The 19,137-nt window shown below is 37.2% G+C and overlaps 2 protein-coding genes across 2 annotated transcripts in view; one reads left to right on the forward strand and one right to left on the reverse strand.

Moving 5' to 3' along the window:
* PAICS (phosphoribosylaminoimidazole carboxylase and phosphoribosylaminoimidazolesuccinocarboxamide synthase) overlaps positions 1-17,867 on the reverse strand; it is a 50,076-nt gene extending 32,209 nt beyond the window's left edge. Inside the window, exons 1-3 of the mRNA XM_015138662.3 lie at positions 17,000-17,867; positions 11,444-11,530; positions 7,901-8,335 (exon numbers count right to left, since the gene is read on the reverse strand). Of these exons, the coding sequence (XP_014994148.3) occupies positions 7,901-8,335; positions 11,444-11,530; positions 17,000-17,381 (904 nt within the window). The 5' untranslated portion in view covers positions 17,382-17,867. The remainder of the gene's footprint in view (positions 1-7,900; positions 8,336-11,443; positions 11,531-16,999) is intronic.
* Positions 1-19,137, forward strand: part of PPAT (phosphoribosyl pyrophosphate amidotransferase) — a 40,691-nt gene that overhangs the window by 7,579 nt on the left and 13,975 nt on the right.

The raw sequence follows: 19,137 nt of genomic DNA on the forward strand, positions 1-19,137 counted from the left end.
AAATTCCCAATGTTTACTTAATTTCTTTTAGTGAGAAGTGGGCATTGACATTTTCCTTCTTTCTCTACCATGTTCTCTACCAACTCAAGTATGTGGAAGCGTTTTAGGTAATACACAATAGAGATATTCTCTATTAGACTTCATATATCAAAATGACGTTTAAAATTTACCAGTTTAGACCCTGCAGTGGACCCAGTGTTATTTTGGGGTAATGATGTGCAGCGGGGGGTGACAGGGGGAGGGCATACTCCACGGTACTTTCCAACAGTGAGTTCCTCTCATCTTCAATTCTCTTAGGTTTTAATCCTGAATACTTTTTCAGCCTTATGATTTTTTTTTTTTTTTTTTTTTTAAGAGACAGGCTCTCACTATGTTGCTGAGGCTGCTGTGGACCTCCTGGGCTCAAGTGATCCTCCTGCCTCAGCCTCCCAATTAGCTGGGACTACAGTTGCACACCACCATGCCTAGTGCCTCATGGAAATTTGAAAATGTGTTCAAATCACTCTTGTTGGATATAATTTTTAAAAGATGGTGATAGAAATGTAAAATGATGAAGTCATGGTGGGAAACAGGTAGTTCCTCAGAAACTTTCAGCATATGCCATATGACCAAGCAATTCCACTCCTACGTATAAACCCAGAAGAATTGAAAACATGTTCACATAAAAACATGTATCTACTGCGGAAAAACAGTATGGCAGGTCCTAAAAAAATTAAGCATAAATTACCATATGATCAGCAATTTCACTTCTGGGTATATACCCAAAAGAATTGGAAGTAGGGACTCAAGCAGATATTTATGCATCCACATTCATAGCAGTGTTATTGATAATAGCCAAAAGACAGAAACAACCCAGATGACCATCGATGGATTAATAAAATGGTGTATCCATACAATGCAATATTAAAATGAAGGAAATTCTGATAAATGCTACAACATGGAGGAGCCCTGAAGATATTATAAGTGAAATAAGCCAGGCACAAATGGACGAATATTGTATGATTCCACTTACATGAGGTACCTAGAATAGTCAAATTCACAAAGATGGAAAGGAGAATAGTGGTGACCACAGGCTAAGAAGAGTTGGGATGGACGAGTTATTGTTTAATGGCTACAGAAGTTTCAATTTTGAATGATGAAAAAGTTCAGGAGGTGGAGAATGGTGATGTTTGTGCAACAACGTGAATGTACTTATGGGTATAATGGTAAATTTTATGTATACTTTACCAAAATGAGAAAAAAATTGTACCAGGATATTCATAGCAACAGTGTTCATAGGAGCCAGAAAATGGCAGTGACCCAAATATCTGTCAAGTGATGGATGGGAAAACAAAATATGGTATATCCGTAAATTGGAATATTATTCAGCCATTAAAAGGAATGAAATACTGATATATGCTACAACATGGATGAACCATGAAACAAAAGAAACCAGACACAAAAATGTATATTGGAGGGTACCACTGATGTCCAGAACAGGCAAATCCATAGAAACAGAAAGTAGGTTAGTGGTTGCCAGGGGTTACAGAGGTGTGGTCAAGCAGTTAAACTACTAATGGATATGGGATTTCTTTTTTTTTTTTTTTTTCCGAGATAGAGTCTTGCTCCGTCACCCAGGCTGTAGTGCAGTGGCGTGACTTCGGCTCACTGCAACCTCCACCTTCCGGGTTCAAGCGATTCTCCTGCCTCAGCCTCCTGAGTAGCTGAGACTATAGGCGTGCGCCACCACGCCCAGCTAATTTTTGTATTTTTGGTAGAGATGGGGTTTCACCATGTTGGCCAGGATGGTCTTGATCTCTTGACCTCGTGATTTGCCTGCCTTGGCCTCCCAAAGTGCTGGGATTACAAGCATTAGCCACTGCGCCCCACAGATACGGGGTTTCTTTGTGGGGTGATCAAAATGTTCTAAAATGGGATACTGGTGATTATTGTATAACTGTGGATATACTAAAAACCACAGTTATGTGCTTTAATTGGGTGAATTTCATTGTATGTAAATTACATCTCAAAAAAGAAAAGTTGCTGAGGTTTGAGAATAGAAAAGTAAAGACAGGTCAAGTGTAGAGGTTAATGCAGTGATGTCTGTGGGAAGTTATAAAGGAACTAAGGAAACATGAACTGCATTGTACTGAGCTTCCAAATCTTCTGAGCCCGAGTTTTTATGATGTGATTGATTAAGTCATTGGCTACAAGATTGAACTCAACCTCCAGCCCCACTCTCCTCCCTGGAAGTCACACTGGCACAAAGCTCCAACCCTCATCACATGATTGTCTTTTTCGGTGACTACCTGCCATCCTGAAGCTATCTGGGAACCCACCTAGAGTAGCCTCATTAACATAACATAGATGCTTCTGTCTCTGGAAATTCCAAAGGCTGTTGATGCTTTGTGCCAGGAATGGGAGACCAAAACTAGATATATTTTTTATTATGCCACAACTTCTTAAAAGTTTATTAAAATATTACCAACAGTACAAATTAGAAAAATAATACCTTCATAATTAACAAGTTGCCTGTATTTAAGATTAGCAGCATACCTGTGTCTGAACTTTCTTTTTTCACATTTATAAGTCTTGGGTTTTCTGAACTTTTAGTAATCAGTTCTTCTCTATCTGGATGTACTATTGGATTAAAATGAAAAGTTCTCAGTAATATCGTGTCTCATCTGACTAAAGTGCATTAATTTATGTAATAATGTTACTGCTAAGATTATACAAATTATAATGCATGTAAAATATACAAAAGTGTTTAAATATTCCAGGTTTAAGGAAAATTGCTTCCAATTTCTTTCTTTTGGGAGAGAGAAATGAATTAGAAGAAAACATAATTCTTAGCAAACCCTTTGAGATGGTAACAATAGATTCCTTAATGCCCCCTGCTGGCCATCTCCTTGTGAATTTTTTTGAATTTTGGAAATATGTTTTGCTACAACCAAAAGAAAAATGGGCATTTCTAGGGTTATTCTTAGATGAACATTGAGGTATTTCACTTGTGATTTTTAGGCTGAAGATCAGCGTGACCTTATCTAATAGGATATATTTTACTACCATGGAATTTCTGTGCTTATTTAAGTATGCCTGACTCCACCCCCTCTGACCTAAAATAGGTTTAACTGTGACTGTCCTATACGAGAAAGCAGTGGCTTTCAGGAATACATAGATAGTAAGGCATTCCAGCTCATATAAATGGCAGCTGATATTGGACCTGAATTAAGTCAGTTTTGTCCTACTCAGAGGAGACAGGTAGGTGATAAGATTGTCAAACACAAATTTTCTCTTTTGGCAGAGTCCTTTCTCCTTTGATAACGTCTTGATTCCTTTTATCCTCTCTCGCTTATGCTTCAGACCAGGGAGAAAAATAAAATATGTTTTAGATCCAGAGATCTAGTTAATTCAATTTTCACGGACCACTTCTTTTTACTTAATGTAATAGGGATAGCCTGAGCAGTCTATGATTCTTCCCTGTGATTAATTTCCTTCGTATTCCATTAGTCATTAATTTTTAAGTGATAATCTATTGGCATTAGCGGATTTTTCTTCCCTGAATGGAATCAAATTGAAACTTCTGTGTGAATCAGTCCTCTGCTGGTTTGAGCATGATAACCTAGCTATGGTTTCCAGTGCTGGCTATGCTTGAGAATCATCTAAAAATACGGGTGCCTGAACTGACTCCAACCTACTAGATCAAAATCTTCAGAAGTTCCAAATAGGGAACTGATCTAGATACTCAGAATCCAGGGGGTCTACAGCTCTAGCTAGATTTTCATTTGAAGTAAGGAAAAGCTTATGGCTTATAGCGTACATTTAAGATAGGAAAGAGAATACTTTTGGGGAACCGGTTTTTTGGCCAGATATCAAAGTTAACAATATGGAGTTATTATTAATAATAACAATTCTAATTTCAGAAATTCATCAGTGAAACATAAAAAATAAAAATGAGGTGACCTCTGTTTTTACATGTAAATGTCCATCACTTTGTTTTTTTAAAGAAAGACTACTTCATGTGAATTTTTTCCCTGAAGATAAATAATCCATATTTTTATACCTCAATACTACATTCTACTACATTCTTCCTAAGAACAGAGTGGCAATTTGTGAATCAGTTGGTATGTATTGCAGGTGTACCTAAAATCCTTGCCTGTTTAAGTTTTTTTCTTATGTATTTAGCTGCTGAGATCCTTGTAGGTTTATATCTTTGCTTTGTATTTTCATGTAACAGTTTAATATAATTTCTAGAATGACTATGCATTTGTTCTGTTTCATATTTTCTAAATATATTCCAAATATTTCATATTTGGCATGCAAACGTGCCAAACAGCAACAACAAAAAAACTCATATTTCTGACTTAATCTTTTCCTTTTACATGTAAAAAAGTATCTTGAGGTTGTGCTTAAGTAAGTTTTCCAAAGGACTAACAAGCTAAAATCTTCTGAATACTAAAGCTCTTAACTTTTTAGATGGAAATCTTTTTTCCTTATTAAACAATGCAGTAGTCTGATTTTCTTCTTTTTTAAATTTTTATTTTTTATTTTTAGAGATGGGTTCTTGCTGTGTTGCCCAGGCTGGATTCAAACTCCTGGGCTCAAGTGATGCTTCAATCTTAGCATCCCAAGAAGCCGGGATTATAGGCATGTGCCACTGCACCTGGCGTAATTTGATTTTTAACTCTTAATGACAAAGGCCATTGCTGTGATGCCAATGGAAACCTAAGACTCTGTCCTATCTGATAAACCAGATAAATAAGTTGGCCAGGAGTATAGGAAATTTGATTAACTAGTTTGTTAAATTAACATTGGGCTTTATACTTTGTAAGGTTATATGAAGCTTTGGACTGAAAGACTAGGTACAAGGTCTTTTTAACAGATAAGCTTCAGCTTGGGGGCTTGGTGATCTCCTCCTCCCCAATTTTGGTTTGTGTAGAAGCAGCAAACTATCAGGTAGCAAGTACGAAATTTCACCTCCACACCCTTAGTGCCCTATACTAGAGGGTAATGATTCTCAAACTTGCTTGCATCATTATCACCTGGAAGACTTGTTAAAACAGATTGCTAGGCCCCAATACTAGAGTTTCTGATTCTGGATGGGACCCAATAATTTGCATTTTGAGTAAGTTCTCAGTTAATGCTGATGCTGCTATACTTGGAGAAAAACAGCCATGGGGAATATTATTTCCACCTTCCATTTATGTGTTTTGAGTTATGATCCAACAGTACCTCATACAATGTTATAACATAATTTCTTAGGTATGGTAGCATCTATTAATATATTGATGGAAAATCTAAAACCCATTATGAGGGCACCACTCTCATGATGCTAGTTATCATTCAAAGGCCCTGTCTCCAAATACATCACATTGGGGTTTAAGGCTTCAATATATGAACATTGGTGGGAGGAACACAGTTCAGGCCATAACAGTGTCTTATAATAGCATTTTATGTATATGCTTTGTCACACACCAAAAACAAAACAAAACAAAACAAAAACACCTGAATATTTTTTTTACCTGTGTCAAGACCTTGTTTTATATCTGTATCTCCTATGCCTTCTGACTTATTACTGACCAAATCACCTTCAGCTACATATCCAGCAATGACTGTATGAACATAAGGGGATATATATTGACTTTTTAAGTTCACTTCAGAATCGTGTTTTATTTATTTAGATTATTTGTTTGTTTTTGAGACAGAGTCTCACTCTGTTGCCCAGGCTGTAGTTCAGTGGTGCGATCTCGGCTTACTGCAACCTCTGCCTCCCAGGTTCCAAGGATTCTCATGCCTCAGCCTCCTAAGTAGCTGGGATTACAGGCATGTGCCACCAGGCCTAGCTAATTTTTTGTGTATTTTTTTTGTAGAGATGGGGTTTCGCCATGTTGGTGAGGCTGGTCTCAAACTCCTGGCTTCAAGTGATCCACCTACCCCGGCTTCCCAAAGTGCTGTGATTATAGGCATGAGCCACAACGCTTGGCCCAGAATTGTGTTTTAAACTTTAATGTAGTATTTTCCTTTTTAAAGGGACCCTAGTAGTAAATATGATTATTTGCTTTTCCAAAGGTTAGATTCCCTACCCTTTTTGTCATTATAGATATTGGGTATGGATCTGAGTCTCTAACTAGGTCTTCTGACATAACTAATGGAATAATCTTTAGCTGCATCTCCAGCATTGACTGTATGAAGATATCATGCCACTGCTATTGGGCTGCTTTATCTGTAGTCATCTAACTGGGGGATATGTATAGTTCTCTAGCATACCAGTTTCTTTCTTGTCCACCAGTGAAATATTTTGAGATTTCTCACCAGCATTTCCAGTCTTAACTGTCTATTGTTCCCCTCTCTTCCCTAGACACAGACTATCTTAGAATTGGGACTCATCATTTAAGCCAGATAATAAAATCTGGAGACATTGTGGTTAGTAGAGGTCTTTAAGACCATCTTGTCCACACCCCCCAATTCTGGAGTTAGGTCTAGAGCAGCAGGGACTTTTGGCACCAGGGACTGGTTTCATGGGAGACAATTTTTCCATGGACTGGGGGTGAGGGGGCCGTGGTTTTGGGATGATTCAAGTGCATTACATTTATTGTGCACTCTATTTCTATTATTATTACACTGTAATATATAATGAAATAATTAAACAACACACCATAATCTAGAATCAGTGGGAGCCCTGAGCTTGTTTTCCTGCAACTAGATGGTCCCGTCTGGGAGTGATGGGAGACAGTGACAGATCATCAGGCATTAGATTCTCATGAGGAGCACACAACCTAGATCCCTTGCCTGCACAGTTCACAACAGTCTTCTTGCACCAGTATTCTAATCTAATGTGAGAGTCTAATGTTGCCATTGATCTGACAGGAGGTGGAGCTCAGGTCGTAATGTGCATGATGGGGAGTGTCTGTAAATACAGAAGAAACTTGACTCACCCACCACTCATCTCCTGCTGTGCAACCCAGTTCGTAACAGGCCACGGACCAGTAAGGGTCCAGGTGTTGGGGACCCCTGGTCTAGAGGAGACACTTGGTTACTTCAAGGTTCCACAGAGCCTTAGAACTTTGACTTCCTGAATCCTGGTCTAGAACTCATTCAGTTTATTTCATGCTATCGTGTCTTTGTGTGTATGTACTGCATCTCAATCCTTTGGTTTAAATATACTTTAAAGACATTTATGATGGGTCCCAGAGAAATGTACTACTTCTAAGAAAGTCTCATGTATTTTATATTTTTCTAAGTTCTTCAATGCCCTTTTTCTATTCTACTCAGTTTTACCACAATTAGTGTGAAAATTTACTTTAACTTCTGCCGTCTGGGGTTGCATATTTGCTTTATTAAAATTGATCTATTTTAAACTTTATTCTGGGAATCCAGTTTTATTTCCTCCTTTTTGTATAACTGTACTGTTTCTATTCTGGGGAAGATCAAATGTATACTAAATCTGTTTCATAATAAATTCAGCTAGTTTGTCAAATAGCATGTAATGAAACCTATTTAACTTACGTATATAACATTCCTCTTATGGTACTGAACATTTTCAATACAGGTTGAGCATCCCTCATGAAATCTGAAATGCTACAAAATCTGAAACTTTTTGAGCACCAACATGATGCTACCTGTGGAAAATTATACAGTTGACCTCATGTGATGGGTACAGTCAAAACTTTGTTTCATGCACAAAATTATTAAAAATACTGCATAAAATTAGCTTTAAGCTATATGTATGAAACACATGTGAATTTCATGTTTGGACTTGGCTCCCCTTTCTAAGATACCTCACGATGTATATCCAAATACTCTAAAATCTGAAAAAATGTCTAAATCTGAAACACTTCTGATCCCAGGCATTTTGGAAAAGGGATCCTTGAACCTGTATGATGTAACATGATGTTAAGATTATTTTTCTTCACCTTCCTACCTGTCTGGTCCTCTCCCATTTTTACGTTGGCACATTCTGTGACATGTTCTCCATCTTGGGACTCCTGGTCTCGTGATTTTTCTGTTTTATTGGGTCCCAGAATAGCATCCAACTCAGTAAAAAATTTCATACTCTTAGTCATGCCTAGATCTTGAGCTGTTCTTACGATCTTGTATTCATGTTTTAGGTTTTTGTACTTTGTTCTGCACTGTTTCCAGTCTCTCTCTATTCCAAATTTCTGAAGCTTGGCCGCAATTTGTTCAAATATCCTCTTATTTCTCACTGTTCCCTCTAGTTGTCGTTGTATGCTTTTATCAGACCAGATGTCTATTAGAGCCCTGACTTCTCTCACAGTCCAGTGCTTTCCTCCTTCATTTGCTACAGTTGGGATAAAAGTTGTATTATTAGAGGGTTCCAATACTGACGTAGAGATACCTGCATTAGGTAGAGAGGTAAAAGACATATGCATTATATACATCAGACAAGGTAAATAATTGGATGCAACATTATTAAAGAAAGCAGTTTCCTCCATAGGAGATGGAGTAACAAATCATAGCTTAGCTTTTCTCTTAAACAGTGGGGAAACAAATTCAGAACCTAAAGCTGTCCATTATTATGCCAGTTACTGACTTTAATAAAGTTGTGGCTTTTTAGTCACATTTTGATCATCTTTCCTCTATATCATTTTTTTCTCTTCCATATCACTCCTTTACTATGTAGGGTGTATATCAGTACATAGTGGAAGTTCAATATTTAAATGTGTAGCATTTACTGTAGAAAACAGTAATTATATAAGAAAATGACTCATTGTAGATAATTTGTTTTGAAATAGGATAGGTACAAAGAATTTAACTCCTTTCTTTATCTTGTGATTTTCTTTGGCTATGTATCAGTCTACTGGGAAGCATTTAAAAACTACCACTCTGGTACCTGCCTCATCCTTCATCCCCAGATTGTGATCTAATGTGTAGTCAGAGTTGAGAACTGAGGCTACTCATGAGCTGAGGGCTTGGAAGAGTCACACGGAAAAATCAGTGTTTATGCCTTGTGAAAATTACAGAAAGACTAAAGCCATTTTAAATGAAGTATTTTCTTTCAACGGTAGGGAAGTGTGTCAGAAATTTCATAATGCCTTGTTCCTAGGCAGTATGTCTCCACTTAGTTATAAATCCTTTAATATGCCATGGTGCGTATTAGGTCTCTAGAACAGTTTTATACTTCATTTACATTACTGACAGGTACCTGACTTTATATTGGTTATTTTGACAACCATATTATCTTGTGCTTTTCTCAGATTTCATTTTCATAAAAGAAGTAGGTTCATTTTTTGAATTATAAAATTACAAGCACATTAACTTTGGTTTTTGTGGGGTTTTTTTTTTTTTTTTGAGACAGGGTTTCAAATTGGATGTAATATTATTAAAGAAAGGAATTTTTGGCTGGGCATGGTGGCTCAGGCCTGTAATCCCAGCACTTTGGGGTACCAAGGCAGGTGGATTGCCTGAGCTCAGGAGTTGGGGACCAGCCTGGGCAACAGGGCAAAACCTGTCTCTACAAAAAAATGCAAAAATTAGCCAGGCTTGGTGGCATGTGCCTGTGGTACCAGGTGCTTGGGAGGCTGAGGTGGGAGGATTGCTTGAGTCCAGGAGGTGGAGGTTGCAATAGGCTGAGAATACACCACTGCACTCCAGCCTGGGTGAAAGAGTGAGACACTGTCTCAAAATAAGATAAAATAAAATAAATTTTTTTAAAAAGAAAACAATTTTCTTTCACCAAGGCTAGAGTGTAGTGGAGAGATCACCGCTCATTGCAGTCTGAACCTCCCAGGCTCAAGCGAGCCTCCAGAGTAGCTGGGATCACAGGCACAAGCTACCGTGCATGACATTAACATTTTGTTTGCATTGAAAATAATCTTCAGCCAGGTGCGGTGTCTCACGCCTGTAATCCCAGCACTTTGGGCAGCCAAGGCAGGTGGATCACGAGGTCAGGAGGTCAAGACCATCCTGGCCAACGTGGTGAAACCCTGTCTTTACTGAAAATACAAAAACTAGCTGGGTGTGGTGGTGCGTGCCTGTGGGGCTGAGGCAGGAGAATCGCTTGGACCTGGGTGGCGGAGATAGCAGTGAGCCGAGATCTCACCGTTGCACTCTAGCCTGGCGACAGAGCGAGACTCTGTCTCAACATAAATAAATAAATAAATAAATAAATATCTTCAAATTATACCCAAGATTAATCATAATTTATTTTGTTTCTTTCATTTTTTTTTTCCCTAGACTCTGCTGCACAGGCTCGAGTGCAGTAACACAGTCATGACTCACTGCAGCCTTGAACTCCTGGGTTCAAGTGAGCCTTCCTGCCTCAGCCTCACAAGTAGCTGGGACTACAGGCATGAACCACTGACTGCACCTGGCCTATTTTTAATAATTTATTAGGCATGGCGGGGGGTCTCTCTCTGTTGCCCAGGCTAGTCTTGAACTCCTGGTCTCAAGTGATCCCCCACCTTGGCCTTCCAAAGTACTGGGGTTACAGGTGTGAATCACTGTGCCTGGCCATAATTTAAAATTAAATATTAAATTAATGGTTCAGTAATATTTAATTGAGATTAGGTTTTGGCCCCTATCATACAAATGATATTACAATTAAGAACTTTTATCAGATTCACGAGTTTTAAGTCATTGAAAAAAACTTTATAGCATTTATTTGAGATATTTTGTGGTATATTTAATGTCTTTGCTTTGAAATGCTTTTCAGAATTTTTTTTCTTATTTGGGTTACAAATAGGTTTTTCTATCATTTAAGTTAGAAGTAAGGTTTTTGCTTCTAGCTTCAATAAGAAATTAGAAGCAGCCGGGTGTGGTGGCTCATGCCTGTAATCCCAGCACTTTGGGAGACCTAGGCGAGTGGATCACCAAAGGTTGGGAATTCTAGATCAGCCTGGCTAACATGGTGAAACCCCGTCTCTACTAAATATACAAAATTAGCTGGGTGTGGTGGTACGCGCCTGTAATCCCAACTACTCGGGCGGCTGAGGTAGGAGAATCGCCTGAACCAGAGGCAGAGGTTGCAGTGAGCTGGGATCATGACAGTGCATTCCAGCCTGGGCAACAGAGTGAGACTTGGTCTCCAAAAAAAAGAAAAAAGAAAAGAAAAATAGAAGCGAAGAAGGATTTACACTGAATCCTTGACCTGGTTGTGGCTCTGATGTTTACTTTCAAACGTAAAATTCTGTTTGTCTTAACCCTTGCCACTAAAGTGATCATGTGCATTACTATGTGTAAGTCTAGCCATCAGATTTCTTACATTTAAAGAGTAAAGTTTGGAAATTAGAGAACCTGTATTTCTAGGAAACTTAAATTTGGTAAAGAATCATTTGCTTTAGAAATAATTTTTTTCAGTATGGGTTGGCAAAAAGGGAGGAAAACATAAATTAATTCTGAGTGTTTCTTCCAGGAAAAATTGTCAGTTTTCTCAGATTAGAAACCAGTCTTATCTTCTAGTTTGAAATTAGATCAGTTTCATTCTGTCCCACCCATTATACTATACCTAGTTCCATTGGTCTGACATGAGAAACCAGAAGTAAAGGATTTCCTGAGACATCTTCCTTATCTTCTGATGCAATTGACATTTTACCTGGAAATATAACAGAATTCCTTTTAGAAATAACATAACTGATAATCCTAATAGCTTTAGCTAAATGTGATCATATTCTTCAAAATAGATTTGTGATAGACATTTTGTAATAAAGTTGTATAATATAGTTTAAATATTTATGTATTTAAAGAAAAATCCAATTTTTGCCATCCAATATAGACATGGTCTATTTTGAATTTCTGCTAGAATTGTTTGGTAATTTTGTAAGTTTTTAGAAACAGTTGTAGTTAGTTTTCAAGTTAAATTACTTTTTTTTTTTTTTTTTTTGAGACAGAGTCTCACTTTGTTGCCCAGGCTAGAGTGGAGTGCAGTGGTGTGATCTTGGCTCACCGTAACCTCTGCCTCCTGGGTTCAAACAATTCTCCTGCCTCAGCCTTACAAGTAGCTGGGATTACAGGCATCTGCCACCACACCTGGCTAATTTTTGTATTTTTAGTAGAGACGAGGTTTCACCATGTTGGCCAAGCTAGTCTCGAACTCCTAACCTCAGGTGATCCTCGGCCTCCCGAAGTGCTGGGATTACAGGCGTGAGCCACCGTGCCCAGCCTTACATTTTTAAAAAGTGATGTTTTATTTATAATTGTATCTTGGGTGCTCTAACAGAGTAGGCACTTGCTAAATAATACCAGTAATGTAAAAGAGTGGGTCCTGCAATGAGATAGATAATTAGAAAGTGCTGTTTTTTTGGCATATATGATCAGATAGCTTAGAGTTTTTAAGTATCTTATATAATTTATTGATTGATACATACTAAAGTTTCCAGAAGTTAATCTAAATTATGTTTAAATGGATTAAGGAATATGTCATTTAAAAGAACCATGCCAACCATAAAAACTGAAGTCCTCCTTTGATTTCCTCATTTTATGGTTTGGATGCTTTTATATAGGCTTTCATAAAATGAGGCATAGGCTACTTTTTAAAGTGATCAAATGAGGAGGATGAAGTACATCTTAGAAAGGAATCCAACTTATATGATTTTTAACTCAAATTGACACATGAAGATGAATTATAATTACAATGAAATTGCAGACTAATCGGGAGGTGGATAAGTATCGTTTGATTGCTCTTTCTAATGTTTAAATTAAAAATTTACTCATCTCATTAATCATTTCATTTCCAAATGTTTTTCCAGTTCTATTTTATTGAGTAACAAAAGTAGCGTTGTATTTTACATTAATAGATCAACTGTTAGGTGTGATTTTAGTGGCATAAACATTCTTTTAAAATCATGATTCACCATTACGTTTACAGACTTTCCCGTTGAAGAAAAAGAAAAGGTATGCTCTTTATCATCTTAAAAACTCTATTAGGGTTTCTATGTTAAAAAAGGAAAACAAATGAAAAATAAACATAAGTACAAAAGCACATCACTGCTTTCAGATGGCACAGTTGTATTTAACTCTCAAGGTAAAAATTGTTGAAAAATTTAAATCAGGTTTTATAATTGCTTTAGGCTAAAATGTTGTTGAGAAATGTTTTAGATTTGTTTGAAAATAGGAAAAATAAAAATCTGGAGTTATGTAAGAATTATCTTTAGAGAAACAGGGCCCAGGTTATTTAACACCTGAGCTTGAATATGAGAGCAGTAAAGAAAGGCAGGGTTTCTATTCTATTACCTGGTTTAGAGTCTAGATTTACCGCCATAGAAAAGAGTCTGGACCAAATATACAAATGATAGTGAAACAGAAAAGCTCTCTCTCCGACCTCTTCAGATAATTTTTTCCTAAGTTGCTCCTCATTCCACAGCATGAATCCTAAAACTGTAGGCAGAGGCTCTGGGGATTTTAAACTGAAACTCTTAAATCGTTACTTGAGATGCATTTATATAAAATAAAAGGAGTGAAATAGAGGGAAAACTTGACCACTGAAGGAATGTGGTTTGGCAGCTGTAGGCCAAAGGAATTCTGAGGCTGAGGATGATCAGATTTAGCAGAACATGAAGCCTCGTAGAGTTGGTCAAAAGTGTATTTGGGTCCTTTGCCATGGCTCTGGTCCTGGCTACTTGCTGCCTAACAAGCAGCCTATCCCTACCACTTGCATGAGGTTGATCCCAACAGTGGAAAAGGCACTTCCATTTTCTTCCCTTCTTCCATTTATCACACACCAATAAAAATTCTGCTGGTTCGGCCATAGGAAAAACCAGAAAACATTATATAATGAATCAAACCTGGTGCAAGGAGGGCTTCTTAAGCCTTAGGGAAAAAACTTTGATTACCTTAAAAAGTTTTGGATTCTGCAGATCAAATAAATCGTAAGGCAAGAAAATCACGCAAATTTCTAAGACCTCAGTTGACATGAACGGTCAATTTGTAAAAGTGAATAAATGTATAGAAAAGTGTTCCACCTTACTGGTAATTAAACATGCAAATTAAAAGTTACCAATTTGTATATCATTATAGGCCATTGTTTCTTAAATTAGCCTAAATCGTTATTTATTTTATTTATTTATTTTGAAATGGAGTTTTACTCTTGTCACCCAGGCTGGAGTACAGAGGCATGATCTCGGCTCACTACAACCTCTGCCTCCTGGGTTCAAGCAATTCTCCTGTCTCAGCCTCCCGAGTAGCTGGGATTACAGGTGCCCACCACCACACCCAGCTAATTTTTTGTATTTTTAGTAGAGACAGGGTTTCACCATGTTGGTCAGGCTGGTCTTGAACTCCTGACCTCAGGTGATCCACCCTCCTCAACTTCCCAAAGTGCTGGGATTATAGGCATGAGCCACCACGCCTGGCCTAAATCACTATTTACTTATTAAATTTGGAAAGTCTGTTCTTCCCATCAATACTCCATAATTTTGCATGACAGTGGTTCTACATAAGGGACATTCATGCCTAGTGAAGTACAGTTATTTTGGAAAGCAGTTATTTTAGAAATAATGTTTCAAAGTAATGGCCAGGCGGGATGCCTAAGGCCTGTAATGCCAGCACTTTGGAAGGCCACGGTGGGCAGATCCCTTGAGGACAGGACTTCGAGACCAGCCTAGTCAACATGGTGAAACCCTGTCTCTACTGAAAATACAAAAACTAGCTGGGCATGGTGGCGTGCGCCTCTAATCCCAGCTTGGGAGGCTGAGGCAGGAGAATCGCTTGAACCTGGGAAGCAGAGGTTGTGGTGAGCTGAGATTACACCACTGCACTCCAGCCTTTTTGACAGAGTGAGACTCCATCTCAAACACAACAAAACAAAACGAAAAACCCAAAACAAAACAACAAAAAAACCAAAGTAATTATATCCTTCTGAATCAGTATTAGGACTTGTGTCCTAAAGTAATAATACTAAAAATGGACAAAAGTTATTAATTGCAGTATCATTTGCCTGAGGGGGGTGAAGACCCACACTCAGTTAAATATTATGGAACCATTAATTGTAATATTTAACTTTAGATCATGATTAATCTTGGGTATAAAGATTATTTTTAATGCAACCAAAATGTTAATGTGCTTATAATTTTATAATTTAAAAATGTAAAAAACAACTAGTGGTATTGTGGAAAGTATATAGGAAGAGGCTGAAAACCAGGGAGCCCAGTAAAGAGGTTACATTAATATTGTATATGAGAGATGAAGAAGTTCTGGTTAGTCGTAATGAGAATAGAGCAGAGAGAAAATTTTATGTAGTATGTCAGCAGATTTTTTAAAGACTTAGTGACTGGCCAAAAATCAAGGATATCTCAAATGTTTCTGTATAAGTGATTGGAAATGTAGTGATGCTAAGGTGGAAGCAATTTGTAGGAGGATCAAATTCGGGCTAGATGTGGTGGATCATGCCTCACTTTGGGAGGCCGAAGCAGGAGAATCTCTTGAGCCCAGGAGTTTGAGACCAGCCAGGGCAACATGGTGAAACCCATCTCTACCAAAAATACAAAAAATTAGCCAGGCATGGTGGGTCATGCCCCATAGTCTCAGCTATTCAGGAGGCTGAGTTGGGAGGATCATTTGAGTCCTGGAGCAGTGAGCCAAGATCACGCCACTGCATTCCAGCTTGGGTGACAGGAATGAAACCCTCTCTCTTAAAAAAAAAAAAAAAAAAAAGTTGATGGGAGAAGAGAGAGTTTGATTTTGGAATTGGGGGTTTGAGGTACCTAAACGTGCATAGTTAAGTTGTAAGTATAGTCCCTCTGTTTATGAGTGAAAATGAAGGAGTTTGGAGCCAAGGGAATACCTGAAAGGGCTGAAGATCCCTTTAAGAAGTGGAGATACTGGCACCCACATCTTCATCAGACCAACTCCTGGTTAAAATCGGGGACTTTCAGAAGCTAAGTGATTTACTTATTTATTAATCAATATTTAAAGCACTTAAATAATGAAGAGTGGAAGGTGTTTAATTGAATAAAATAATGTAATTGCTGTTTAATATGGTAATAACCGCAAAGCTTTCTCAGAATTTGGTGTCATCTCAGAAATGGAAAGAATGTAGGCAGGGTGGATTCTTCTTTTAATGAAATGATTTGTTACTGAGCTGTAAACATGAAAATTAGCTAACTTAAGTTAACCAGTTGTAATCTTTGTCCTCTTAACCCAATTCACATTTGGTACTTTTATTATACTATTTACTATTTTCTCTCAGGTGTTAAATTTATTTGCAGTTCTGTCCTTTTTGAGGTTTCACATTACTAAATGTATATAGCTTAGTGCTTTGCCCATGGTACACACAGATAGTGGGTGTTACAGATTTTTGAATAATTCTGCTCTTAAAAATAGCATCTGTAAGATTTAGACTATGGTAGAAATCTTATTATTGTCATTGATTTCCCTCCCTTTGCCTACTAATGTTTCCACAGACAGTGAGCAGATTCTATGTAAGTAGTATTGGGTTTAACAACACAGTGCGTCAAGAAACTCCTCTAAATCACTTAGTCTAAGATCATTTAATCTATTACATCTTCGTGATACTTTATTGTTAAAATGGAGCTGTTCTTCTTCATTGTTAAAATGGAGCTGTTCTTCGAAACAAGTAATGAAATAGTGTTGAACAGTTATTTTAAATGTGCTTTTATTTATCAATTTAGGAAAACGGAAGCAAAATAAAGGAGAAAGTTCTTGTTTGGAGCTGTGGAAAAACATTAGTTAATTAATGTTTTTGATATTTTTCCCCCTTTTTGCCACTCTTACAAAATTAAAACTTAAACAATTTTTAGAACCCAATCCATATTTCAGAAACATCACATGCAGTTGGCACTAGCAGTCGGTGCCATTGTAATGTGCTTTTTCTGTATTTTACAGATTTTTTTAAAGTAGTAATATTTAACCTCTTTTTAAAAAAAATTAATTCTTAACCTTGTGCAAAATAGCATAATAAATTGGTTATTTTTCCTCAGTCTTGACATTTCAGTCTATATTTATCATATGGCCTCAGAAGTCTTGAACTTTTACAGTTTGTAAAACTGTAAAACAAAACAAAAACAAAAGAGAACTTTTTTTTTTTTTTTTTTTTTTTTTTTTTTACCTTCAGTGGTCTCTGGGGCTGTACTTGGGCTGAGCGTTTCCAGGTACCTGCCATTTGCATCTTCCTCTGTAAATTGTGTGGCAGGTTCATACTGCAGGATTACATCCAAATCGTGGAAGAACTTCATAGTTTTAGAGCTGTCTCCAGAGTTATGGGCATATTTAACTGTTCTGTATTCATATTTGAGATTTTTGTACTTAGCCCGGCACTGTTTCCAGTCTCTGTATACTCCTAATGATTGCAGCCTTTTAGCAATGTAAATAAATATTCCTTTATTTCTTAGTGTTCCATAAAGTTGTTTTCGTATATTTTTTTCTGCCCAGACACTTAGCAAAGCTTTAACCTCCTCCTCAGTCCAGTGCTTTCCTGCTCCACTCTCCATGTTGAAAGTGACCTGGAAATGATTCACTATTTCTAGCCAAGGTTTTGTTTCCTAGGAAACCAGACGGCTGGTTGTCAATAAGCTCTGAAGAGCTGAAAGGATCTAGTTTAACTGGTTCAAGCTGCCTGAGGGAGTAACTTGAGAAACTGCCAAATAAGCAGGCTTTGTGATTAAAGAAGCCTGGACCTAAATGATTTTTAACCATATTCATTTCAGCTTGAAGGAAGAACTACCCTTGAGACAAAAGGGAAAGAAAACCGTTTTTTGTGTATTTCTTTTCTTTCATAATTTACTGTTTTACCAAATGATTGTTGATTTTTAAAAATTGTTTTGAAAATGGTTGGCAGAGGTTTTTTCCCAGAGGTTTATAACCATTGTTAATAATATATTTCCACTGACATTAATCACCTAGTCCTCTAACATTGGTTAACTTACAGACCCCATAGCATTTCACTAAATAAAAGAAATCATAAGTCATAATTTATTTAGTCCCATATGGTATATAGTATTATGCATATCTATTTTCAGTATTTAATGCATTTAATAAAATCAGTTCTTGAGGCTGCTCTGAGCTGTGATCATGCCAAGTGTTTTTTAGAGTTTTACTTGGCAACGTATTTAATGTTATAGTTTTTCTCGTTAATAAAATGCTGCAACAATTGCAATATATAATTTTGAAAAAGGTTCCTTTTTACCAAATAAATCAATGTATTAACAGCCACTAAAGTCTACAGGCACATATGGAAGAGGTTTACTTTTTGTTTCTATCCTGATATATATGTTCTCTGGAACAAAAATTGGTCAGTAAACATCTACTATTTATAGCACTTGTTCAGAACTATTAAAAATTGTAAAGCAGTTGGAACCTTTGTGAGAGTTTATACTGCACAGCGGTATGGATGCTCTTAGTCTTTACTATGTCTTTAGATTTTGGCTGTTTTCTCTGTATCACCACTTAAAAACACTAATGCAGGAAATGAGACACAGACATGGGAAAGGGTGCCTGGTCAGCAGAGGGTTTTCAAAAACAACATTTTTTTTTTCTAATAATAAAAGTGCTATTTATTGGAGAACATTTGGAAAATGCAGAAAGGCACAAAAAATGGTGATAGTTTCAGTACCAGCTACACATTTTGCCTCTATTATATTTGGAGGTTTTAATTTATATCTACATACTCATCCTGTTGAAACCCTATTTAGAGGTTATAACGTGTAGAGGTTAGAAGCATAAATTCTGCAGCTGGGTTGTCTGTATTCGAATCCTGCCTGTACCACTTGCTGTCTGTTTGGCAATGGGAAAGTAACTTCTTTTCTATTGCTTTAGTGTGTTTATCTGTAAAATGGGCGTGGTAATCATAGTACCTACTTCATAGGATTGTTGTGAAAGCCAAATTAGATCACTCATGCTATCAACTTAAATAATTAAAAGGATCAGAATCTAGTTTAAAGAGAGTTTATTCACGCGCCAAGTTTGAGGATGACTCACCTGGAAACACCAACTCCAAGGAATGGAGTCAGCATTGAGAAGTAGGAAAGTTAAGGTTTCATTTCTATAGGCAGACAGAGGAGTTTTTAGCAGAATCACAACATTTTTTATACAAGGTTAGCGCCCAGTTACAGCAGTTTGATTGGTTATAGGTGGTGGTTCTTTTGGGGAAGGGTACCTTTAACATTTTTTACAGAGGATGTAATTGTGAATGGGTTTTCTTTCATTTGGTCTATGCACACAGCAAAGCAGAAGTTATCCTTTTTTTTT

The sequence above is a fragment of the Macaca mulatta genome, chromosome 5, assembly GCF_049350105.2.
Source record: "Macaca mulatta isolate MMU2019108-1 chromosome 5, T2T-MMU8v2.0, whole genome shotgun sequence".
Taxonomy (NCBI): Eukaryota; Metazoa; Chordata; class Mammalia; order Primates; family Cercopithecidae; genus Macaca; species Macaca mulatta.